This window comes from Lepisma saccharinum, chromosome 22 (genome assembly GCF_977018435.1).
Source record: "Lepisma saccharinum chromosome 22, izLepSacc3.1, whole genome shotgun sequence".
Lineage (NCBI taxonomy): Eukaryota > Metazoa > Arthropoda > Insecta > Zygentoma > Lepismatidae > Lepisma > Lepisma saccharinum.
The window spans coordinates 11,537,542-11,563,874 of NC_139250.1; the positions used below are offsets into that span (position 1 = coordinate 11,537,542).

The 26,333-nt window shown below is 39.9% G+C and overlaps 1 protein-coding gene across 7 annotated transcripts in view; it reads right to left on the reverse strand.

Moving 5' to 3' along the window:
• LOC146004646 (von Willebrand factor D and EGF domain-containing protein-like) overlaps positions 1-26,333 on the reverse strand; it is a 179,497-nt gene that overhangs the window by 66,405 nt on the left and 86,759 nt on the right. For 6 of the 7 annotated variants that reach the window (XM_083143550.1, XM_083143554.1, XM_083143551.1 and 3 more), the window contains 2 exons: positions 19,522-19,657; positions 17,755-18,020 (listed from right to left, as the gene is read on the reverse strand). In XM_083143550.1, coding sequence (XP_082999676.1) covers positions 17,755-18,020; positions 19,522-19,657 — 402 coding nt within the window. Of the gene's footprint in view, positions 1-5,626; positions 5,651-17,754; positions 18,021-19,521; positions 19,658-26,333 lie in introns of those variants that run through there. The other variant, XM_083143555.1, reaches the window with a different exon arrangement.

A 26,333-nucleotide genomic window follows, 5' to 3' on the forward strand; every position in this document is an offset into this window, starting at 1 on the left:
AGAATGTAATAACCTATGTAGGTTCAAGCAACGTAAGAAAATCCTTGATGTGGGTTTACACTAAGGTTAATATCTCATTATTTTCCTGTAGTTTACGGTTATTACGTGTGTTCTGAAACATCACAACGAAAAACTGTTTTCTTATGCTTGTAATAACAGTAAACTACAGGAAAATAAATCTACAATGTAAGCAATGCATACATTCAAGAAAAACTCACATGTATGATTAACGGAATAGTCGAGTTATTTGTAATTAGTTACAAGAATAGGAATACAGCTCAATCAGCTGTTATTCAGATTTACCTTATTGCTATCGTTTGGCTAATCTATGTAGATTCAAGCAAGGTAAGAAAATTCTTGATGTGGGTTTACTTTAAGGTTAATCACACATGTATGATTAATGGTATAGTCGAGCTTTTTATATTGAGATACAAGAACAAATTAATACAGCTTAATCAGCTGATATTCAGATTTATTTTATGGCTAACGTTTGACATAGGGAAGAAAACATAATACAAACAATGTAGCTGCATGTTGTCTGCTCATAAAGTCTTACAGGTAAATCGAATGTTATAAGGGCTGGATATTATACTATTTGTTGTTCAGTGAAATAAATATTCCTATTATCTTATTATATACTGTTAACATTTATCCAAAAGACTTCCTCAGTGTATTATCATATAGTCACAGATGTTCTAATAATGTTACTTTTCAGAAGTGGGGCTTCACCTTGCACTGGTCGCTCAGGGTATAAGCAGCAGCGGCTCAAGGGGGAGAGCCGCCCTGCCATGGCACTACCCTCAGAAGAAATGCATACCTAGCCCAAGTATTGTTAAATTAATAAATTGATAGTTTACAGACAAGGAGATTCGAATCTTGCAATCGGTCAAGCTGACGTGACGACCGCCCGAACCACAAACTAGATATGAACCACCCCAACCTCCTCACTGCATCGCCAGCTGTTACGTACCATCGGCGAGGCAGCGGTCCATGTCACCTAAGAGCTGGCCTAACCAAGTTGAAACACGTGCAGAGGGTTGGAGAAGTCTCAGCGAGTAACATTTCCACCATGAGCCTGGAAGAAGGTGGCAGGGGGTGGTGTTAGCCCATAAGACACCAGCCGTGCCCGTTTTCGCTTGGCACAGCGAGGGAACTTTTGCAGTGTTGACACAGTTGCCATCTTCAGAGATAAGTCGCTAAATACGACGGATTTGTAAGACCTGTTGGGGAAGTAATTCGTGAAAAAGGTACTATCTACTTTTCTGCCAACTTTTGGATAAACGAACCTAGTATTTTTCCAAAGTTAAATGAACATTTTGATAATAGATAGATGACTTTTTAAAAATATAAAAGTAAAAAATCCTATGGTGATGCGAGTTTCCTTTGGCATTTCGACAATTTCTTTTTACATCAAATGTCTAGAATATTTTCAACATCCAGTTGGAATACGTGTGCATGGGGGAGGAGAAGGTGAGATGATTTGTTTTCCCTTCCTCTTGTAATTGTGTTTGAAGTGTCCTGTAGTGTATAAAGATAGGTTAGTGAGTGAAGATGAATCATATTAGTGTGTTATTACTTAAACCCACACTGTTTTCCACGTTACCAAACGAGGATAAACATCTTGGCCAGTGGGGCCAGGGGGCAGGGGCATTGCGGAGGTTTTTTTTTGATTTCTTGATCACGTTGGCACTACCCATCATACTTGCCGCCGGCTAGCCACTGGGTATAAGTATTGCCCAAAGGTACTGGTAATTGGAGGGATCACGAAAACGAATAGAGTTCTGTGCACTTGAGTTCAGATCCTCAGACACCACAGTTGATATTTAGTTAGCCATGAAAATATATTCTCGTTTGGAGGGTGAATTCATGTTGATTCTTTCAGTTAGAGATTACTAGGAGTCAAATTACCAGTGACTCAGTCTTATATACAGGGTTTAATGCTGAGAAGTGGTACCTCAGTTACTGGATGAAACATCATTTGTGGTGAGCCTCATCTTGTTCATTGGGAGTATTATGTAATTGATTATAACGTACAAGATAGACATTTGGATTTTATTGCTTAGTCAGCCTAATTTTATTTGATCACATGGTTCAACTGTCACCGCAATCAGCACTACCGATGAAATGGGTGACACTGAATTTCAGGGGGTGAATAACTGGCATTTCAGCATTTAAATAAATTGGAAAGTTTGGTGTAATAGTTTGCACCAATTTAGTATACCCATCACACAAGGCATCGAGATTCAGTTTGTGATTTATTGCATACGCTGAGCTCGTTACAATAGATTTCAAGACTAATTTTTGAGTTTAAGAAGTACGGGCCCATTTCAATAATAAAAGTTGCAATATTTCACGACTACAGAGGAAAATTAAAGCATAATTCGCAAAGCCAATACTTCACGCAGAAATCCTGTAATTCAAGTAATTCCCGGTGATCCCAGTTGCCTATCACCATGTTAAACCAGCTAGCCTAAGACCATCTTGGAGGTTCAGGCTGCAGTGCTCAGTCGTCACATCATCTGGAGGCGATCGTCTTAGCGCTGTAAACTTCTTGAGGAAGACAATTTCTTATCGTAGAGAATTAACATAGTTTTATTTCTACTACTCTCAGAGGAATTTAAATTTTGACATTTGCTCTCCGAAAATAGTTAGAATATTGAATAGCTGGCTTGTGTGGCAGAGTGATTCGCACAGCCACGCTACGATGCCAGGGATGCTGGGTTCGAATCCCAGCCTGGGCATGGGTGTTCTTTGCGAGTGTCCCTTCATCAATTTCATCACATCACCACTCATCCTTATCGTCACAATTAGTCAAAAGTAGTAGAAAAGCGAAAAAACCAAATCAATCAAGAATATTTACATCAACATTTTCATTCAGGGAGTCACTATGGCTACCAACAAAAGTTCCTACCATAGCACAAAGAATGCGTTGAAAAGCAACAGTAACTTCCATGGTGAAAAAAAATAATCTTATTTCACTGTGAAAGATTATAGGCCTACATAATATTTTTCAGCTACTGTAAAACTCGTCATAGCACAAGGGCAAAGATACATTTCTGTCAACATAGACTAAACCTAAATCATTTGCCATAGTAATTTCAACCCTATTGATTTTACTGAATGAATTAAATCAATCCATTGATTTAGTAAGATCTGCAACAATAACTTAAGAGTTTTAGTAATATAGAGCACAAACATTTTCATTGAGGAAAACAGATTAATATTTCAACTTCCAAGTTCACTCAGAAAATGAACATTTGAAATATTCCTATAGGCCAGTCAGGGGTTCCAAATTTTTTTTTTGTTTCACGGCACCCTTAGCATTTTAAGATTATTTTTTTCTGTGGCGCCCAAGTCAGGATGTAGGCCTATCTAACATTTGCAACACTCAGTTAGTATGGTTAGATTGCTTGCCTTAAGTTAAAAAATAAACATTTTAAATGCAAACATTTTGCATGTAAAAAGTACTAAATAAGCACGTATTTGGAACAACTGTGTCATTGATTGAATTTCAATGAAAATATTGGAACATTTCATGGCCAGCCACGGTGCCGCAGTGCACACTTCGGGAACTACTGCTATAGACTATGTTTACACTCCGTTAATAAAATTGTAAAAAGTTAGTGAATTCCTATGAAACGTAATCAAGGAACGACTTGAGATGACCGGACTCCCCTCAGATTTTCTTCATATTTGGCATACTCACTAATTGAGACCTCCTAATCACGAATCTGAAGTTAAAATTTGTCTGAAACTTCTAGAAATTGCAAAATAAGTGAAAATAAGGCGTTAGTTTTCGGAATGGAAACTGTCGATTTTCGCGAAATTTTTTGTTTCACAACCAAATATACACTATGTTGCCATTCGTCACCGGACACCCCTCAAAAAGTGCTCGGGATCGTCTGTACACGTCATACAACCTATAAAAGGTGTTGCCGGTTGAGAATACACTCATACCAGCTACAGTAGTCAATATGGACAGACGACCCGAACTGAGTGAGGCAGAAAGAGAGATAATCATTGGAGCCCACAGGTTTGGGCATTCGACCCGTGAGATTTCCAACAAATTTCTGATACCCCGGTCGACAGTGAGTGATGTTATCGTGAAGTGGAAGCGAGAGGGGGTCATAACATGCCAACCCAGACCCAGTAAACCGAAAATATTAACAGATCGTGACCGTCGATGCTTGAAACGTGTGGTGAAGTCAAACCGGAAGGCGTCGTTACAGATGGTGGCACAGGAGTCTCGATCGGCTTCCAGTAGTGCTGTAAGTGATCGTACTGTTCGCCAGGAGATTGTCGCATTTGGTTTTCATGGACACGCAGCAGTTTACAAGCCGCATATTACAGCCCGCAATGCGACCCATCGGTTACAGTGGTGCAAGGAACGCCGCCATTGGACTCTCGAACAATGGAAATCCATGCTATGGAGTGAATCGCGCTATCAGATGTGGCTGTCCGATGGACGTGTGTGGGTGTGGTGTACGCCCGGTGAACGCTGTGTACAGGACTGTATCGTACCCAAAGTGAAATTCGGCGGAGGTGGAATTATGGTGTGGTCCTGCTTTTCGTGGTATGGTCTTGGTCCGCTTGCTTTAGTTTGGGGAAAGAAGAATGCCGATGCATACCAAAAAGTTCTGCACAATTCTGCGCTACCGACATTGTGGGAACAATTCGATATTGGCCCATACCTGTTTCAGCACGACAATGATCCATGCAATACGTCAGGCATTATCAACAAGTAGTTCCAGGACATGGGTGTGCAAAAACTTGATTGGCCAGCCCAAAGTCCAGATATCAACCTCATTGAACACCTTTGGGACGAGTTGGAGCATCGCTTGAGAGCCAGGCCATGCTGCCCTAAAAACACCACTGAGCTGTTTGCCGCTTTGCAGGAGGAATGAGGCAAGATTCCCGTCGGCATGTGTCGCAAATTGGTGGAAAGTCTTCCTCGAAGGGTTGCGGACGTGATTGCGGCAAAAGGTGGCCTTACACGATACTGATGTGGTGGTGCGACCGGATTAACGTACTGGTATGGAGTGTCCGGTGACGAATGGCAACATAGTGTATATATTCCTGATACTACCACGACAACAAACTTTAACTATATTTGCCTAACCTAACCACGTGCCAATGGTTCGTGGGGCTAGCGTCAATGGTTCGCAATTATTTCCAATTTCTAGATCCTGATACTACCACGACACCAAATTTTATTATGTTTGCCTAACCTAACCACGCGCCAATGGTTTGTGGGGCTAGCGCCAATGTTTCTTCAATGGTTCGCAACTTCTAGACGTGAGCGACAAATTTTAACTTCAGATTCGTGAATAGGAGGCCTCAATTAGTGAGTATGTCAAATATGAAGAAAATCGGAGAGGGGTCCGGTCATCTCAAGTCATACCCAAATTAATTTGCAATCATAAGCAATTAACCTAACTTGGTAATTCAGGGTAAATTATTTCGTATTTCTAAAAAGAATACCTGGGTTTTGAAAGTTGGCACTTGTGACCAAAAAACTGTTTACAAAAAATTAATAAAACTTGTACAAATCCAAGGTTAGATGCTTATTACGAACACATTAAATCATGAACTGAACTCTTATTTATTTACGAGTATAAAACCTTACACTGTATCTTCTCGTAGGGACTGAATCACTAATACATTTCTCATTTTCAGCAACATCTTGGAAAAATCTGAACGCTAGCCTTACTAATATCATGATAATTGCCTCTGGAATTGAGCATACAACACGTATACATCATACCCTTTGTGCATTTGCGTGTATTACACTTCACTTAAACTCCATTAGTTTTTAAATTACGCTCTACAATAATACAATTCCAGATTCACTAAAAAGGTCCAACATTGCTCCTACTAACGCAAATCAAACATGGCGGCAATCTCGCCTGAGGATGACGTCAGTCACGTGACCGGAAGTTGGGAACAAGCTTTCTCCAGATAGAGAAGGGGAACGTCAAGTATCTGAGCGATTCTCATTGAAAGATTTTCGCTCGCTCATAAAAATATCACTGCCTTTGAGTAATTTGTAGGGGTATGCGGGACAGCATTTTTTTGGTCGGGACGGGAATTCTTTTTAATCCCGACATTCGAAACGGGAATCAAATCACCATTTCCCAACTAAGTCGGGAAATTTTCGGGACGGAAATGTTCAAAATTTCCCGAAGCTCTTAAAATCTCGAATTCTACAAGTAATTTCCAAATTAAGTTATTGTTTTGGCATTTCTGGAATAAAGCAAACAATTTCAAATAAGTTCCAGACACTTGCAATGCAGAAAACGTCGAGAATTAACACTTTTTTAAATTACCATTCCATATTTCCCGACTGCTCGGGATCCCGAAAAGTCGGGAAGTCATTTCCCGAAGTCCGTGTCAGGACGGGATTTTTTTTCCGATCCCGGTCTCGACTGCCTGCACACCCCTACAAATTACTAGGGGTGTGCAGGCTCCCGAAAAGTCGGGATCGGGAAGAAAATATCCAGTCCCGATCCGACTTTTCGGGACCCCGAGCAGTCGGGAAATACCAAATGGTCATTTGAACAAGTCGTTAATTCTCGACGTTTTCTGCATTATTCCAGAAATGCAAAAACAATCACTTAAGGTGAAAATGACGTGTAGAATTCGAGATTTCCAGAGCTTCGGGAAATTTCGAACATTTCCCGTCCCGATCAAAAAAAAAAAATGTCTCTCACACCTCTAGTAAATTGTGATCAATGTGGCTGCGGCGAGTGGACACTTCTGCTTCCCACCTTCCTTTAACATTGTAAAGTAAAAAAAAAGAAAGTAAAGTGCTCCCCCTGTGCATAGCACCACGCCATGAAGGCGTATAGGGGGTGTGGGAGTAATGCCCCAAACTTTCTTGATCCGGTCGTGAGTGGGGGTGATGTGATCAGCATCACGCCCCTGACCGCCTTTACCCCCCCAGGGTTTCCCCCAGGTACCCATGTTATTCGACGCTGGGTGGGCGCCGGGGCCGCTTCCATCGTTAGAAAAGTTCCCGGATTTGAACCGGCCGGGGATCGAACCCGGAACCTTTAGCATGGTAGTCAGACGCGTTACCGACTGAGCCACCGCGGCCACAACATTTCCTAAAACATTGACGAAAAATAATAGTCTTGTTTTTAAAATACTGTGTTACTGTTACAGAACACCAGTGGCGGATCCAGAGGGGGGCACGTGCCCCCCAAAATGCTCTATCAAATTATACTCGTAATATGTAATTTACAAAATTAATTTTAAAAAATCTTATTAATTATGTGTACACTTTTGAAAAGTGGAGCACTTCGTATATCGTTAAAAATTGCTGAGTGCCGAACATCATTTGAAGTTGGTGCCCCCTGTGCATTGTTGGTGCCCCATACACCATTGGAAGTTAGTGCCCACGTGCATCGTTGAAAGTTGGTGCCTCTCGAATATCGACTATGTTTCTTTCCTAAATCGTTTGTAAAGATTCTCCCTGTTCTTTGTTCCCTGATGAAAGAATCAAAGGGCGGGAAAGTAAGGTTTAAAGCGCATAATCCTACCCAACACTATATGCAGGTGGTGCGATCAGAACTAAGCTCCCACTTATTCAACAATGTTCTCAAACATTCAACTTTCTACGTTGTTTATTTAATTTTTTAGAAACAGCTGAATGTAGAAGTTCTTGTCAGCTTTTTAAGACAATGTCTTACGTAAGTACGAGTACCCCTGTGCATTATGTGTTATATTTCTTTGCACGTATTTGAATATCTTTCCTAACTGAGGTTCATTGTTGTGAGTGAGAGGTCAGTTTTACCTGTCTGTCACGTCCAGCTGGTGAATTGTCGAGTGTTGAAGCAAAGCAGGGCTGTGGTGCGGAACATTTTAAACTGTTGCTTGTTGACAGTCGTTGTCCGTATTTGAAATTGTCAAGTGTTGCGAAGAATGTTATAAAAAAAATAGTATTTTACATTTCTTTAAGAAAGTAAAACCCAATTTGGAAGAAGACAGAAGTGTTAGGTGAAAAGCAGGAAGTGAAAAGTAGTTCCGGTGAAGAAAATAACACAAATATAGCCTGTCTAAATAAGTCTGAAAGTTCAATTTGTGCAAGTGTAGCTACAGTGAAAACAATGAAGAAAATTGTTGTAGCAGTACTTCAAGTGAAGAAAAAGAGGAAAGAGTTTAGATGAGTGTGGATATTCTAATGATATTGGACACTTTCTTGGAAGTACTCTAATAAAGGTGAAGATAAAGTACAATATTCTGCAATATCCTTGGATTCCTCCTGTAGATTATACTTTCCCCTATGTCTTTTACACAGGGAAAAATAGAGGTTAGTAGCTGCAAGCCAGCAAACAATATGGCGTCAGGATGGGGCAAATGTAACAAATGTAACCGGGGCAGTTGTAACAGTGTTACAATTGCCCCTTATGCGTTTCTTATGTAAAATATTCACTTGCATTGTAATAAAAAACATTGTTCAACCATCCTGAATTATTACACTCTGTATGTTTCAGAATGGTGAAAGACAGAAAAAGAACTACCGAACGAGGCCCTTCACAAGATAAGATGGAAGAAGCTGCAAACTTAGTTTTGGAAAGCAATGTGTCAATCCGACACGCAGCAAAAGCGCACAATATTTGTCATGTGACATTGACCCGTTTTGTTAAGAAGAGACAAGAAAAGGGAATCCTGAATTGGGTTATAAACCACACAATAAAGTGTTCTCTGCCTACATGGAGAACCAGTTAACTGAGTATATAAAAACATGTGCAAATATATTTTATGGACTCACCCCAAAAGAACTCAGACAGTAAGCCTACCAATATGCAAACCAAAATCAGTGTAAGTTTCCAGAGTCCTGGGCAGATCGTCAAATGGCTGGTGCAGACTGGTTTACCGCATTTGTAAAGAGAAATCCTACTTTAGCAATAAGGACCCCAGAGTCAACATCCTTAGCGCGTGCTATGAACTTTAATAAAGAGAATGGTTTTTTTTTGGTTTATTTTGAAAACCTATCGAAGGTTTTGGAGCAATATCAATTCGAACCTCAAGACATCTACAATGTCGATGAAACAGGCATATCAACAGCCCCTAAGCCAGACAAGATAGTCGCACCAAAGGGAAGCAAGCAAGTTGGAGGAATTAATTCTCACGAGAGGGGCACCTTGGTAACGATGTGCTTAGCCGTTAGTGCCGTACGCAACAGCATTCCACGGAAGAACTTTCGGGATCATTTTCTCCAGAATGGTCCAATAGGGAGCACAGCAGCAAATGGTTCGGGGTGGATGCAAGCACCAGAGTTTTTACAATTTCTCGAACACTTTAGGAAGTATGCCAAGCCGAGTGTTGAGAGAAAGGTTTTGGTTATCCTGGACAACCATGATTCGCATGTTCAACTTCCAGTCATAGACTTTTGCCGACAGAATGGAATTGTTTTCCTTTCTTTCCCTCCTCACACGTCGCACAAGCTCCAACCACTGGACAGAAGTGTTTATGGTCCGTTTAAAAAGTTTTTCAACACCTTTGCTGACGGCTGGAGAAAAAACCATCCCGGTACTCGCATGACAATATACAACTTGTCAGGAATTGTTCGGGAATGTCTGCCATTAGCGATTACACCATCCAATGTTCAAGCAGGCTTCAAATGTACAGGAATATTCCCCTTCAACCGATGCATATTTCAAGAGCACGAATTTGCCCATTCTAGCGTCACTGATAGGCCTGATTCTGCGGCACGAACAGAAACCCCCACGAGGCACCTACTAATGATGACAATGAAGTTAATGGAACAGAACAATAAAGTAACTTGGAAGAAACTAGTTGTACCCAGAACAAAGGGCAATGCAGCCCTTGCAATGAACCTCTTCCGTCCACCTCAACAGCTGCTTCTCCGGCTGACATTCGACCTCTGCCTCATGCAGAACCTAAAGAATCAGCACCTCGAAGGAGAAGAAAGAAAAGTGCTATATGGACAGATACACCTGAAAAAGAACTACTTATGACACAGCAAAGATCGAGACAAGAAACAACAAAGGGAAAAAGAGGCTCTTCGACAGAAGTGATAGTCGTCAATCAAAAAAGAAGAGAACTGCAAGCAGAAGCGCAAGAAGGTGTCGGGAAAGCAGCTCTGAAGGCGACGAATGTTTTTGTTTAGTTTGCCTTGAGAAGTGGTCCAATAGTGTATCTGGTGAGCAATGGGTGCAGTGCTTAACTTGTGACAACTGGTCGCATGAGAAATGCACGAAAGGAGAGAGCTTTTACATTTGTCATAACTGTCAGTCAGAATGATCAGATGTATCTTTGTTAGAAACAGTGTTTGGGACCTGGTATGATTCGTTTAGCCTACTTATTAACGAAAGCACAGTTAGCTATAATTCTTAATCATTGTGTAAGGGTACATGTTATTTCCAGCAAAAAAATAAATCGTATTTCTGGTAAATGTTAGTATGTTACATTTGCCCCTGTAGTGTGTTACATTTGCCCCCGAGCAAGGGTCAATTGTAACATTTGTCACACATTTTTAAAACATTAATTATGATTAGCATATTATATATGGCGGGATCGTGACTGCATAATATCAATAACAACATATTGTAGTGTTTCCATGCCGATTTTCACGCTGCAAAGATAAATAGTTTTATAGAAAATGCATCATTTGTCAAAATTGTTACAATTGACCCCGCTCTCCCCTACACATTGTGCCAATCGTAGACTTAATTTAATTCTGACCAAGGCTTGTAGCGTTCCAAATGTACGAAATCCTGTGGGAGCTATTTCAAGTATCGCTGATTTCCTACGGGAATCTTCAGGAAGAACTCATTTGTTAAAACAAATGATAGAAGAAATGTTTCCTGGCACTAAAAGTACAACAATTAAGACTTTATGTGAAACCCGCTGGGTAGAACTCCATGATGAGGTACTACATTACCTTGAAATTACCTTCTTTGCTTTGTGTCCTTGATGAACTAAGCTTCAAAGCAAGAAGCACTTAGGTAACATCTACAGCTCATTCTTTAGACCAGTCGATTTCAAATTTCGAGTTTCTGATCAGTTTGAAAGTATTAGCAAAATTCCTGTCCATTACTCTTCCTTTGTCAATCCAACTACAGAGCAAGCAAATGGATTTAACGCAATCATCAAACTTGGTCCAGCTTGTTTACTCATCTCTATTGGATATAAGAAAGAACAGTGCTCAAGAGTTTGATAAAGTCTTTCGGAAAATTAAAGCACTTGCTGAAGAGCTGAATGTTGATTTAAAAATCCCAAGAATTGCACAAAATCAAAGATATAGATCAAATATTCCCTCAAAGAATGTCATCGATTATTTCAGATGTGTTGTGTTCATCCCTTTTCTGGATTATTTAATATCTGAATTTGATTATATATTTCAAAGAAACCAGATTGAAGTCTTAAGCACTCTACAGAAAGTAATTCCGAAATTCATTGTTGAAGAAAATGACCCAGCTAAAGATATAATTGAGGCAGCTAAATTTTATGAAGATGATGTGCAGTCTATTTTAGCATTAGAAGGGGAACTCAAGTTATGGAGACAACTCTGGTTATTGGAAAAATCTACCCCAGATAATCCAGCAAAGGCGTACAAATTTTCTTCCTTGTATCCCACGATTAGAAGTTTGCTTCACCTGTTGTGTGTGATTCCAGTCACAATGGCTACAGCTGAGCGTTCATTCTACAATCTGTGAAAAATCAAGACCTACCTTAGATCTACAATGGGTAATGAACGATTGAATGGTTTGGCTCTCCTGAACATCCATAAAGACAAATACCAAGTGAAATCAGAGGTTATTGACATATTTGCAAGGAAACATTCACGAAAACTACAGTTACAGTATTCGTAGGGTGAGTTAAATGTCTTTAGTAAGTTCCAATTATTTGACGATTGAAAAGTTAAACTGGTGTCCAAATTACTAGCAGCTTTTTCATGTATCATGCATGTTACTGAAAGGGACTCAGGTGCTACATTAAACTAATTTTAAAGCAAAAAAGAATTAAGAAATGAAGTAAAACAGACTGTTCATAATATGAAAATACTTCTGTAACTTGTGCGTTTCTGTGTTCACGAGGAATATGCTATTTTTAATAATTTTTTTTTTTTTACAATGTAATTTTTAAATATATTTGTTCTTAATAACTTGGCCGCATGTACAGATGACTGGAATTGGTACTTAAAGAAATATTAAAGTATAAAAGACTTGTTTCACCATGGTAAACTTTAATTTAAAGTAGTACTGTAACCTTCATTAGTATTTATGTGTACACTTTTGGAAATTGGTGCCTTCCCAAATTGAATCCTGGATCCGCCCCTGCAGAACACTTTTATTGAAGGTATGTGTTTTACATAATGACACTGAAATAACATATATGAGTTTGCAATATACTTATTATGTTATGCAGCAGTAACTTCAATTAACTCTTGTCAACGATAAATCCAATTCGATTAAATAGTCACGTACCCGGTGCTATACGTCCAGTCCCAATGAGCCTTTCTGTGCATAAAGTAGGCTTAAAAATAAACAAGTAGCCATGCCTGTAATCGGAAATAAGGTTTTAGCGCTAATCAAGGACGACGCCCAGGTTTGGCACCTCTGGGGTTTTCCTTCGAATAGGAAGCAAAACAACGTTAGTACGTGGCAACACTGGAAATGCTTTTCACACTACTGTATTTTCCAAGTAAATACTTAAGATGAAATGCTTGGATCTTTCAGCCACGACTTGCAAACCCTTTTGAGTTCCGATAAATTCCTCGAGTCTGTCGTCGACATAAGCTACCACCAGCAGTCACTGAACATTGATTCACCCTTTGAAGGAAGACTCAAAAAGTTGACGCCTTCGTGCACCGCATAAGGGAATGCCTTTCACGAGCTTCCATAGTAGTTCTCACAGTAGGATTATAATGGGCCACCCGCTCGCAAATGTCAAGTCGATTATTGTTAGCTACTGTGGAGCAAAGGAATCGACGTCTTTTATCTCTGTCGGGAATGCAGATACGTCTGAAACACCCTTGTTAAAGCTATAAAGAACCCCCCGGTCGGTTCATTTTCAAAGACACAAATCTTTCGACTGCACGCCTCGCTAAAAATATACTACTGTTATCTCTCCGATCTTAATCCATGTTAGTTGGTCTATCTTTAAAACGTAAAGAACACCTGATCGCTCTCCAGATATTTCAGCCCTCAGTTTAAGAAATCAGATAAGATCCAAGCGCCGATAACTTAGAATCCCACCCCTATTCCCAACACGTGGTGCAGTTCAATGGATTGTATAAAAAGGTGAATTAATTTGCATGTGTAATGCTAACCGCGCATTAATATGGGAGAGATTTTTCAAATATTCACTCTCCCTGTCCCCGGACGATATTTAGTGGCCCAACTCAGAATTGTCACCGAAAAAGGAGCGTATCTTGAATTGTTTGCACGAGCACAGACGAACGTTTAGTAAATTTTGTGTCGAAATATTCTGTTCATCGGCCCACATAGCATTTGGAGCCACTCTAATTTATACGGTATGCCAAGAAAAGCAATAGCCTGTGCTGTCTTTTAACGTCACGTTCTCCGCTACGTGAACCAAATCGATGGGAATGGATAGATGCAAGGTAAGTTACGACAGGTAAGACAATAAGGTGAAGTTAACGATCATTGGCTGTCGAGAAATTACATCGTGTGGGGAGGGGGCAGGGACAGCTCAAGATAAAATTTCCACCCGGGCGAGGTGGATTTTTGGCGCCCCTCAAATTTCTACCTTGCCACCCCCTAACTTTCCACCTTAGTCCCCCCACTTTCCACCATCCCTCAATAAGAAACATGACCATGTACAGTGGAGTCCATGAGTATTACTGTGTAAATTGTCCATGACTATTTTCATAAATTTTTCTCTTACATCCTGTGTGTTTTTAAACGATTGATTTTTATGTATGCTGGTGCAAAAGTTGTCAACAGCTTGTTTTGAGTTTTCATTTAATTCTTGAAGCTCTTATTGGGTCAAATAAAGTGCACGAACATGGTAATGGACAATTTGCATGGTAATACTCACCCAGTGTACACGAACGTGGTGGTTGGCAATTTGCACTGTAATACTCATGGATCCCACAATACGAGATGGTTTTTACGAGGAAAAATATTGACCTTATTTTTGAATACTATCACAATGATATCAAACCGGGCCCCATGGCAGAGTGGTTAGCACATCGTACTACGAAGCCAGGGGTCCCGGGTTCGAATCACGGCAGGGGCATGGATGTTTGTTTGTTTGATTTGGTTTATTTTATTTACTTCGCTTTTTGTGCAACTTTTGGCTAATTTGCGAAGATGGGGATGAGTGATGATATGATGAATGGACACTTACAAACATCCATGCCCAGGCCAGGATTGGAACCCGGGCCCCCTGGCGTTGTAGCGCGATGTGCTAACCACTCCGCCACGGTGCCGGCATGGGTGTTTGTGAGTGTCCATTCATCAATTTCATCACTCATCCCCATCTTCGCAAATTAGCCGAAATTGGCCCAAAAAAACGAAGTAAACTAAAGGAAATCAATCACAACAGTAACTTCAATTATTTCTTTCTACACAAATCAAACTCTCTCTCAAAACATACAGCCACGCACATGTAATAAGGTTTTGGCGCTACTCAAGAGGTCCTTAGGCTGCCCCTGGGGGTTCTTTAAGAAAAAGGAAAGTAATTATGTATTTCCACAATAGTATGAAGGAACTGTTTCCATTGTAAGGTTGCTAAAAGATCCACCGTTAATGCTCACGCCAAAACTTTACTACAGTCCAGCAGAATTAACTTGAGACAAATGGCTGCCGGCGCAGCTGCAGGAGTACCAACCTACAACGCAGTGGCGTGGCGTGGGAATTTTAAAAGTGTTACCGGTTATCAGTAGGACATTTAAGGGAGATTAAAGCGCCTCCCCACCTCATGCCCCCCCCCATTGTCTTCAAAGTAGTACATATAATATTAATCTGGTACGTCTGCAATTCAAAACTAGATTTTGGTAAATTTATTAATCAGGAAGAAAAATGTTGACATAAGGACTGAAGTGAAATCGCAAACATTGGTTGTTGACACAATAATACGTAATTTGATACTTACAGAAACATCGAAGGCTACTTATAGAGCAAATCAATCCGACGACTCTTCTTTGAAAATAGTTATATGATGCTGGGGTCCCGGGTTCGAATCCTGGCTTGAGCATGGACGTTTGTGATGTCTATTCATCAATTTCATCATATCATCACTCATCCCCATCTTCGCAAATTAGCCAAAAGTGGCACAAACGAAGCAAAATCAATCAAATCAAATGAAAAAAGTTCTATGATGCTGTCATAAAGTGAAGTTTTTCATTTGAATTTGAATATTTGGGTCCGTCATGGTCATGGTCCATGTTATCCACATCTGAATTCCACACGTTTTTTTTCACCCGAAAATAGAGTACATGGCCAACAAAAGAGTTTCGACAACTGCACACATCCACATAACCACGGATAGTCGTTATACCACGAAACATCGAAATGTCGGTCATATCCAGCAGACGACTTGGTTTTTAAATCGATCAAAATAGGCTTTGGCCTCCCTTTCGCCACAATTTCGATTTTTTCTGCAAAAGAACGAACCGAAAGATTGCTTCAAAATATCTTCTATCGCACGATTACACACACTGTCCAGATAGGATGAACCCGCCACCTCGGAACTCGGAGCAAGCTCCATTAATTAATTGACAATGCCCGAAAACAACATAAAGACGAAAGACACCAGTCACAAAACTCGCACTGCATAGTCCCTCCCACAAACCGTTGTTTACTTTTGTAAAACGTGAAGCACCCTCCTTGCCCCCTCCCCTCTCAGCAACGGCGCTTCCCCAATATTTCCTTCGGAACCTGCAAGAAGTCCAGTTCTACTACTGTTGCCATCTTAGTTCTTTTGAAACCAGATTTGCCCAAATCGCGAAACTTTTCGTTTCAAATAAGACGTATGTAGAGTAGATGTAGTCTTCATCTGTTTCCTAACTACTCCCACTCCCACGTTTCGCTAAATCCACTGAAATCTCATTTCTGACACCACTACTATTTCGTATATTTTACGTCCTTTGCTACCTTTAAGGCATTCGCTTTATAGGATAATGGTGACAATGAGGATGCATGGTGAATTATTGAAATAAAATTATTATTTCTTTGTGTATGTAATTATTAATTTTTATAATTATGTAAGTAAAATAATAACAACAAACATTGAAATAACCATTTATTGCTGAGGATTCGAACCTGCGACACCTGACCCTTCAGAGCGTGCTAAGATAACAATAGGGAAATTATGCTTGTAAGTATTGTATTCACCCAAAAACAGTTCTACCACCTCAAAAACATTGCTTCAATCCGAAATTATTGCATTCCTGCGACAACGTATGTCAATCTCAATCGGCCCTTTCAACAATTATCACAAATTCCTGTAACCGAAATAATATTATATGTGTGAAATATAGAATTTTAGGTTGACATTTTTAGAAGGACAGCGGACCCCTTGACCATACCCATCCCTCTCCTCTCCTTTTCGCCCATGATGTCGAAGAAGGACAAAGAGGACTTTCATAATCGCTGATATTTAGTCTAAATACAAAATATCACTTGGCAGTTTGCTTTTGCCCCAGTGTGATTTGATTTTTTTTAAAATTTTGATTTGGCGATTTAAGTCCACTTCATGAACAGTAATGCTAATCGGGACAGTTTAAAGTTGGATCCGAACCACTTGTGCCTCCACCGGGTATCGAACCCGGAATCCCTTGATTATAAGGCTGCGACGCTACCATTGCGCCATCGTTCCCCAGTGTGACTGGACACCTTCAGAGTAAGATAGACCCGATTAGGCGACTGAGCTCTTTTCTGTCAATTGAATATGGCAACACTGGTCTGTATCCGGTAAGGATCACCGGCAACTGCGCCGGCTAAACAGGCATGCCAAAAACCCGCGTCCTCCTCCCGCGGTCAGTCCTTGCCGCAACGCAAAGTCTTCCTTGGGTGGGCTCAGGACCCTTTCCTCATGTTGCCTGAGGAGGGTACCGGATCAGTCCTCCTCTTCGCTTTTGCCGGTGTCAGAAAAAATGTCAGTCTGCAATGTTCACTTAACGACAATATTACCAGTTTATGTACGTAATAATATTTTAAGACGGGTTCTTCAATTCTTTATATTTTGGTGTTACCTGCGGTAACAGCGGCTACATGCACGCCACGCCTCTGTAACGCTTGACTCTCAAGCGAATCACGGCTGACAACGGGAGATGGGAGATTACATTGTGTAACGGAAATATCACTGTATTAAGAAGACATGCTAAGAAAATTATAAGCACTATAAGTATTCTATCTTACACAATAAATGGATAAACAGTTTATCCTTTATCTTTATTCCGTAATTTGAAAACACTGCCGCTTCGCTTGCTTCACCAGTCACTGCACGCGAGTCCTTTCAACAGTTGGTTACATTTCGCGCGCCCGAACATTAGAATTTCCGTTGGCCCGTTACAGCGGGAAGTCCAGACTCTAGCCAATTCGAGCGCAGTTGCATCACTCACAGAGCGGCCATTTCTCTCAAGTTAATTCTGCCGGACTTGTAGGCAATAACAAACTATTGTATTTTTAGCGTGTAATTCAATTATCCTTAATTGAAGGGTGAGGATCTGTTCTGCCACCTAATCCCATGTTGATTAATGATATTAATCAATCGTGGCACTAACCTCCACAACAGAAAAAACAAGATACTACTTACCCACAGCTTGTGAGCAATAAGCCATGCTGCAGCCTTTGGCAGGGAGAAGATAGTAAACGTAGAATTCGCCGCAGTTCTTCGTCCGTATTGGTGTTGTGTAAATGCAGCAGTCTGGTTCATTGCCGTGATAACTCCAGGTGGCGCACCCAACCAATATCCTCTCCTCTCCAGGTGGGGGCAGCGACTCGTCTTCGGCGTTCAGCCAAATGGGGGCGTGCGTCCCACAGTAATTAATGGGGGCGCAGGTCCTTGGTATTTCTGCCGTCCTGGGGGATGACGTAGTTTTAAAAAATAAGTATTGTCAGATTAGGGAAGTTCTTACTTATTAACCAAGTACCAGTGATCATTGGCTACAGTTAAAAATTACAATGAGGGATAATAACTCTCGGGTATTTTCTATGGGTGTGCGGGATCCCGGAAAGTCGGAACCGGGATCAGGAAAAAAATTCCCGTCCCGATCCCGACTTCAGGAAATGATTTCCCGACTTTTCGGGATCCCGAGCAGTCGGGAAATACCGAATAGTCATTTTAAAAACTCGTTAATTCTCGACGTTTTCTGCATTGTAAGTTTCTGGAACTTATCGGAAATTGTTAGTTTTTAGTCCAGAAATGCAAAAACAATCACTTAAAATGATAATGACGTGTAGAATTCGTGTTTTCCAGACCTTCGGGAAATTCCGAACATTTCCCGACCCGAAAGAGAGATTGCGAATCTTTCACGTCCCGAATGTCGGGATTTAAAAAAAATCCCGTCCCGACCCAAAAAATTCTGTCCCGCACACCCCTAGTATTTTCACACACGAAAATAACGTTCAGAATAGTGAAAGTGTCAATACTTGTCTGCCTAATAAAGAAATTTTGAGATTCAACATTATTCTCTCTATTCTGTCTCCACATTTTGTCGCTTCACGTTTAAAAATCGGAAAATAGTAAATGCAAACAAAATGTATTTCAATAAATATACCTCTGGAAAATTATTTCCTGTGTTAAAATTGATCTAATGCGTAGTGTACCTCTCCCGAGGGTGTTAGACGAATGCATTAACATTTAGTTAAACCGACATCATCTATGTATGCCATAGCCTGAGATTCAAAATTTGAATTTGTATTAGATTTCTAAATGTGTACAAGAAATCAAAAGTAGCCTCTAGAAATTCCCGGATGCACATTTGCCTAGCCACAATAACACTACGGGACCGTGCGGCAACCCACAACAACTCGTACGCTCCTTGGTGAAGAAAACAAGACACTTATTTCTTCTTTTTTCTATGTGTGATGTTATGTCGAAATGAACTGGCAACACTTTCAAAATGGTGTCTTTCCAAACTGGCGAAAATTTGTTATGCTACATTATATATTCGCTTATTTCTCTTAATTTACATCAGACTGAACTTATCGTAAAATCATAGCCTTTTTTAATGATATTAATTTTCAGTAACCATCATTCTGCATGTCTGATGGGTTTTTCCAGAAACCCCAATAAATTTAAAATTGTACAGTCTTGTACATCACAATTAACTGGTGCAACCAGGTCTGTTCTTTCGTATATGCTGAAAAGGTAATAAGCAAGACAGCTGCAATCTTAAAGTCCCTGGGTTAACTGATGTCTAGTAAAGATTTTATTGTGTGCTGGGGAAGACGTTCTGGATTGAGCTGAATAATGATAATCAAGTAGCAAATGCGAAAAAAGATTTTAAAAAAAGAATCACACGCCACAATCATTTATTCAATATCCTAGAATTCTAATACTCAATTTATCATATCTCACCTGCCATCCATAAGAAATCTGTACCATCCTTCAGTCAGTGATCGATCACAGATGAGATCCCTTGGGCTTTTGGGTTGAAAGGTAGGACTCCGTTTGAGATTTTCTAATGTTTTGTGAACATTGGAACTGCACGGATCTGTAAATATAAAACAAGGTGTCACATTTATTGCTCAAACTCATGCCGGGATTCGAACTCGGGACTACTGGTCTCCTCTTTTGAAGGGCGTGTTTGTCCCTGGTGTACAGGGATTTACTGTCAAGACTTACATTTTCCACATTATTTGAACTTTTTCCCTTAAATTTATTAACATATTACTCTTCTTTTATCCTACACAAACAAGTACTTAAAATATTGGTAAGCATTTCTTGAGAATAATGTCACATATGCTGTCATCGTTAATGACAAATGAAAGCACGAAACGATACTTGTATAATGCAAATATACACATTTAAAAATACCGTGCGTCCATTTCGATCTGCAGCCGAGAGATCGGGAGAAGCGTGGCGGGCGGCGCTGGCGGAGATGCCGACATTTGCGGCCTGTAATGCTCGCTTATTTTTACGGACATATCCAGACATTTATATAAATATTGCAAAACGAGCACTAACCTGGGTTATAATTCATCATCTGTAATTCATCCAAGTTCTGCAATTATATACACAAAAAAATACGCTTTAGAAGTGACGATAAGAGTCACAGATAATAAAACATTTTAATCATAGTTTTGACCAGCAACGTCCTGCTTAAGTTTATATCCTTGAAAGAGTTTTGTGTCGATGGGGATCGTTTGGAGGTTTCGAATGTGCAACACTGTATCAAGATTACGCTGCCGACGAAACCATTAAAAGTCAATGGTTTTCGTGAGCTTCCTCGATGAACTCGATGAAATTGGGGCAGCGTTAGAAAGTTATCCAAACAAACCTCTACGCCGTGTTTCACAGGAGATGGGAGTGTCAAAATCATCAGCACATACAGCCACTAAGCTACTAAAATTAAAACCATACTCTTATAACACAGGTTAGTGCTCGTTTTGCAATATTTATATAAATGTCTGGCTATGTCCGTAAAAATAAGCGAGCATTACAGGCCGCAAATGTCGGCATCTCCGCCAGCGCCGCCCGCCACGCTTCTCCCGATCTCTCGGCTGCAGATCGAAATGGACGCACGGTATAATCTAATGCGAATATCTGTCATAATTAGACCTCGTATTTTTAGGTTCTAAAAAGTGTGCTTTTAGGTTCCTAAAATAGGCTCTGAAAATCCTAAAATAGGTCCTAAAAATCTAAAGTTAGGCTCGGAAAATTCTTAAGTTCAAAAAAACTTAAAATAGTTCAAAATTCCTGAAAAATGCTGATTAGATATAGTCACCTGCAATGAAAATGGGACGCCTATATCCTGAAATATGTACTATCTTGCATAACGTTATGTGTGTTGCCTAACCCTACGGCGATGGCAGAACTTACCATTGGAAATTTGCTATTAAAATTCACTCTTCGCCGTATAGTTAGGCAACAATCTTTTTTCATGTTATCCACAGTCAAACTCCGCAAGTTTGTCTGTGAGGATCATCTTATATGCTGAAAATAATCTTTCAACAAAAACATAGTCAGTGGTGCAAACATCAATGCCGAAATGTTAGTTTGCAAGGCATGAATGCCACAATGCACCAAAGTGACGCGAAAATGAGCAAGACCACACAGATCAGACCACTTTGAATTGTACAGGTAACAGTGGCACCAGTGGCTTTATGTTTAGAGCTTTGAAAAATCACCATGCACTTGGAGGAAGGCAAATCGACAGAGTTCGTCATTGAATTTTTCGTTACCAAACAAAGCAAATGCCTCTGTGTGACATAAAAATTCTGTAAAACCTTTAAGAATATATAAAAACCTAAAAATAGGCTTGATTTGGGCACAAACCTAAAATAGGTTCTAACAAGCAAAATAGGTTTTTTAGGCACTATAAAACTTGATCGGTTGTTGCACTTTTTAACGAAACGCTGACATAACTTATTATTTTAAGTTTTTAACCTATCTTTTCCTTTAAAGGTATATAAGAAATATTTCTTATATACCTTTAAAGGAAAAGATAGATTAAAAACCTAAAATTCAAATAAGACTCGTACAGTTAATGAGATGGGCGAAATTATCCCTGAAAGAAATGATAATTTATCTTGCCACGGACTATGGGTTGCAAGTATTCACAAATTTCTACAAAACAATATTTCTGGAGTTCTCTTTTCCAAATAAGACCTTCCAAGAAATAAGGGAAATTTATTGCATCAACATTTTGTAAGCATGCTCGTTGAATATCCCACCTATATACGTAAATAATTCCACTTTGTGATGACCTTGACCTATACTAACAAAATTGTGATAGTGATTCACTACAAACCGTTCGGAATGGCATATAAATTACAATCTGAAGCTCTTCATTGTGAAAGAGATATATTAGATACAACTTTCTACCACATTTAGTAGACCCTGGTGCACATTGTACGTAAAAGGGTACAAATAATAAATATTTTAAGATCTTATAAATTACTCTGTTGAAAAACCATTCGTGCGGGAATAAAATTGATTAACTGTGTAAACAAACCACAGGAGCCGAATTCCAAAGTATTAGATTTCTCAGAGATAAGCAACACTTCTTTTCACCAAGTAATTGTTATGTCCAACGCAATTTATCACACAGAAAGACTACCTTTGTGAAGACAATAGATGATTACACCTCCACAGATCTTGATACGCCAGAAAATTGCACATGGACGGAACATGACAATGAAGAAGAGGCGGTAAAAATTTTTATCTCGGTAGACCTTCACGCTGTACATATTGTGTGGACCAGTATGGGGTGAACTAGAGATTTCGTGTGTGCCAGATTATTCCGGAAAGAAAAAAAAGACTCGATATTGAGAAAAGGAAGAAGAGGAAATGTACAATATAAAAAAATTCTTCCCCGATTATCTTTGAATAGCGTGGGTGGGTGGGAAGTTATGGTGGCCCTAGATCCCTTTGTGGGTGGTCGTGGCATAAGAGGGCGCACCTGGACGTTGAGATTGTTTGATAGATGGCGCTTTATGGGATGAGAATTTACTGCGGCGAAGCAACACTGTATGAAAAGAGTCGCGCTGCGGCTTAAGGATTTGGGATACGCGTAGGTTATGCAATCAACATAAAAATATATATATTTTTTCAAGACCAGGGCGAGCTAAGGCCTTTTTCATGTAAAACTGAGCTTATAATAAAGGTTAGGAAGTTGTGATTAAAACCTAGCATAATAATGTATAACAAAAGTGTCTTTACCTTTTCAGTTGTTGGGAAGACCATGCTGTACAGTGTATCCGAGAAAAAATATACCAATAAAGAATTTAAATAACTCAACAATCGTTAATGACAGAAATGTCAAATAACGTTTATTTGGAAGAGAAAATCATAGAATTTTTTTTAACCAAAGAACAAGAAAAAAATTTCACCTAGTAGATCTCAATGTGTGCTCCTTTGGTGGCGCGAGAAACATCAAGGCGGTACTCAACCTCCATCCAAGTGTTCTTCAACATTTGATTAGTGACGGAGCCACATGCATCGATACTTCTTTCACGGAGATCATTGAGGTCTTGCACAGGTGTTTGGTAAACCATAGTCATCACATAACCCCAAAGGAAAAAGTCTAAAGGAGTCACGTCTGGTGACCGTGGTGGCCATTTAATGGGTCCACCCCTCCCAATCCAATTACCAGCGAAATTGTTATTAAGGAAGTTAGTAACACATCGTGCTGAAACATGTACCCATGAGGTATACGAGGTACAGCACACTGTTGCAACATTTGCAGGTAACTTGCACCTGTAACTGTAGCTTCCTCAAAGAAAGCTTCCTCTGGAAAGCTTCCTGAACTGCAACCATAGGCGCCGACTCCATGGGGCTTAGGGGGGCTCGAGCACCCCCAATGTTAATGATGGTGGGGCAGAGCCCCCCCAAAATAATTTTGCTTAAGAGGATCTAATGTATTATTTTTTTCTTCTCTTGTAAAGTTTACTCTGAATTGTGCCACATGAACTTAACTTTAAATACACATTTGAAATGTTCTAGACCATCAACTTTGGGGGGAGGGGGGGGCATGACCGGAGACAGCAAAACACATGACTTATTACTATATACTAAGTATATAATTATTATTTACTATTATACATATATTAATCAGAGATATAATGAATTTAGCCAACGACTTGTTAAGGACTGTTTGGGAATCCCATAAGAGAATGCAAATATTTAGGATATTATATTATATTATATATATATTATATTATTGATGTGAATGAGAAGGCTGGCCATACTGGACTGCGCCCACTTTGCCCACGTCGGTGGACGTTGAGATCCTCCAGTATGCAACAGATCTTAAGGAAGTATGAAAACCTTCTCAGTTTTCTTGAGAAATTTTCTGAAGAACATTCTACTGACGCAGCATGAAAATATGCTGGTTGCCTGGAGACAATGCTTCACTTCAAGACATTTTTATTTCTCTCCCTCTACTGCAATGTGATGGGTCCAATAGAAGAGGTAAACTGTAAGATTCAGTCTCTATTGGTGATACAGAAGTGGAATCAAAACTAAAATACTTGACTGACATCTTTCAAGAAAAGCGAATGTGTTTTGAGCAGTTCTGGCAGAAATGCACAGAGGGCAAACCGAGCCTCGTTGATGAGCCAGAATTGCCCCGGCAACGTCACGTCCCTAAGAGACTTGAAAATCCTGATGCTGCCAAACATCACAAGTTCTACACTCCAAAATAGTATTATAAATCAATATACATTGACGTGTGTGACACAGCAAAATCATGTGTTAAACAAGGACATGAATCTACATGACTACAAAAAGTAACAGCCGTAGAGAAAGAATGCATCTCAACTGTGAACAGTTGCACAACAAACTTTCAGCAAACGCGAGAATTCTTTCACCAAGTTTTGGATGCCGATAGGCTCTCCTTACACATGTCCATGCTTGGTGATATCGCCAAACAGAAGAAAGTGGTTCTAATTACCATGCGTGACATAAGGCAGTTTCTTTTGGAAGACAGCACCCTCCAGGAGCTTCTGCCTGAAGTTGCCAAATTCATGATGGTCCTCCGCACTGTGCCAGTGACGACAGCCACAGCCGAAAGGTCATTCAGTGCTATTCGCCGACTAAAGACATATTTGAGATCTACAATGGGGCAGAAGAGACTAAGCAGCTTAGCGGTACTCCACATACATCAAACTGTGCTTGATAATTTGGACCTGAGACAGCTCGTTAATGAGTTCATAAAAAAATAACCCACTGCGTAGAGCAACTGTTGCTTTATTTTAAAATCATGTTTATATGTTTTTGTTGTGTATGTCACTTTATATCTTAGTGTACATGCTATTTTTTTTATTATTGCAAAATTAAATTTAAAAAGTAAAATATTGTAGCAAGAACAAAAAAGTAAAACTATTTTCCTACGATTTGTGTTAGCATTTATGTAAATAATTAAATAAAACTGTTAAATATTGTAAATATTCGTTATTTTATGGGTACGTCAACACTAAGTTTATTTGCAACCCATCACATGTCTGTTGCGGACATTAAAACACACCCATGCCCTCGCCGGGACTCGAACCCGAGACCTCTGGGTCAAAGCGAGTTGAGTCGACCACCCAACACGCTCGGCTACTGAGGTCGGCATAAAACTGTTAGGTTGGTCTCTTAATGTAAATACATACTTTTCAATATAAATGTTAATTGTTATCTAAAAAACAAGTGAACAGACACAAAAGACATAAAGAGACTTTGAAACATTTTCTAAACATTTTTCATGTTACATTTCATTTGCATGAGGAATGTACTCGTAATACGCGTAGCTGCTTAAAAACTGCTATACGAAGACATAATTTTTATTTTTTATAAAGGGAGGGAGTAAGTCATTCATTCATTTATTTCAGTGATCAGAGCCACCCCAATAATTTTGACAAGTCGGCGCCCCTGACTGCAACCACTTTATCCTCGCTCACACGCTTCCGACCACTACCTTTCTTCCTCGACAAAGACCCTGTTTCCAGCAATTGCTTATGCCATTTAAAAATGTAATGACGTTCTGGTGCTTCCTGTCCATATTGTTGCCGGAATCTTCTTTGTACCGTTACAGGAGACTTCAATTCTGCAAACCAAAAGCAGCACCAACTTTCTGACGAACAGTAAACGGCGCCATTGTACAGACTACTCACGAACAAAGCCGCGCATGCGCTTAATTATGTTACGATTTTTTCCCTTCTGGTGGTAAAAAAAAATCCTTTCTTCCCTCTTCCAAATAAACGTTGACATTTCTATCGTTAACGATTGTTGAGTTATTTAAATTCTTTATTGGTATATTTTTTCTCGGACACACTGTATAATACACCAATATACACAACACAGACGATCCGTTACAACATTCAAACTGCTCTTAGAATAATATATGTATTAAAATATTATTTAACTGTGTAGAGTCAAAATGGAACACCTAAATCCTCGCTTCCCTGCAAGGTTCTTGGCAACTTCTACCATCGTTGTAGAGTAAAGGCCGAATCACACGGAACTGGAAAACAGCTAGTTGGCGCTGAACTGGCTACCTGCCCGGATGTGATGACTACCTAGCTGGCTGCTTGACTGGTTTGGAGGAATAGGACATGTTCTAATGCTACTGGCTTTCCTCGAATAGATACCGTGGAACAGCCAATCAAAGCAAAGTTTGGGCATGTGAAGAATAATCTGCGAGTTTGCAAAGGCGAGTTTTTTGCCTGTGGTTTCCAAATGTTGGC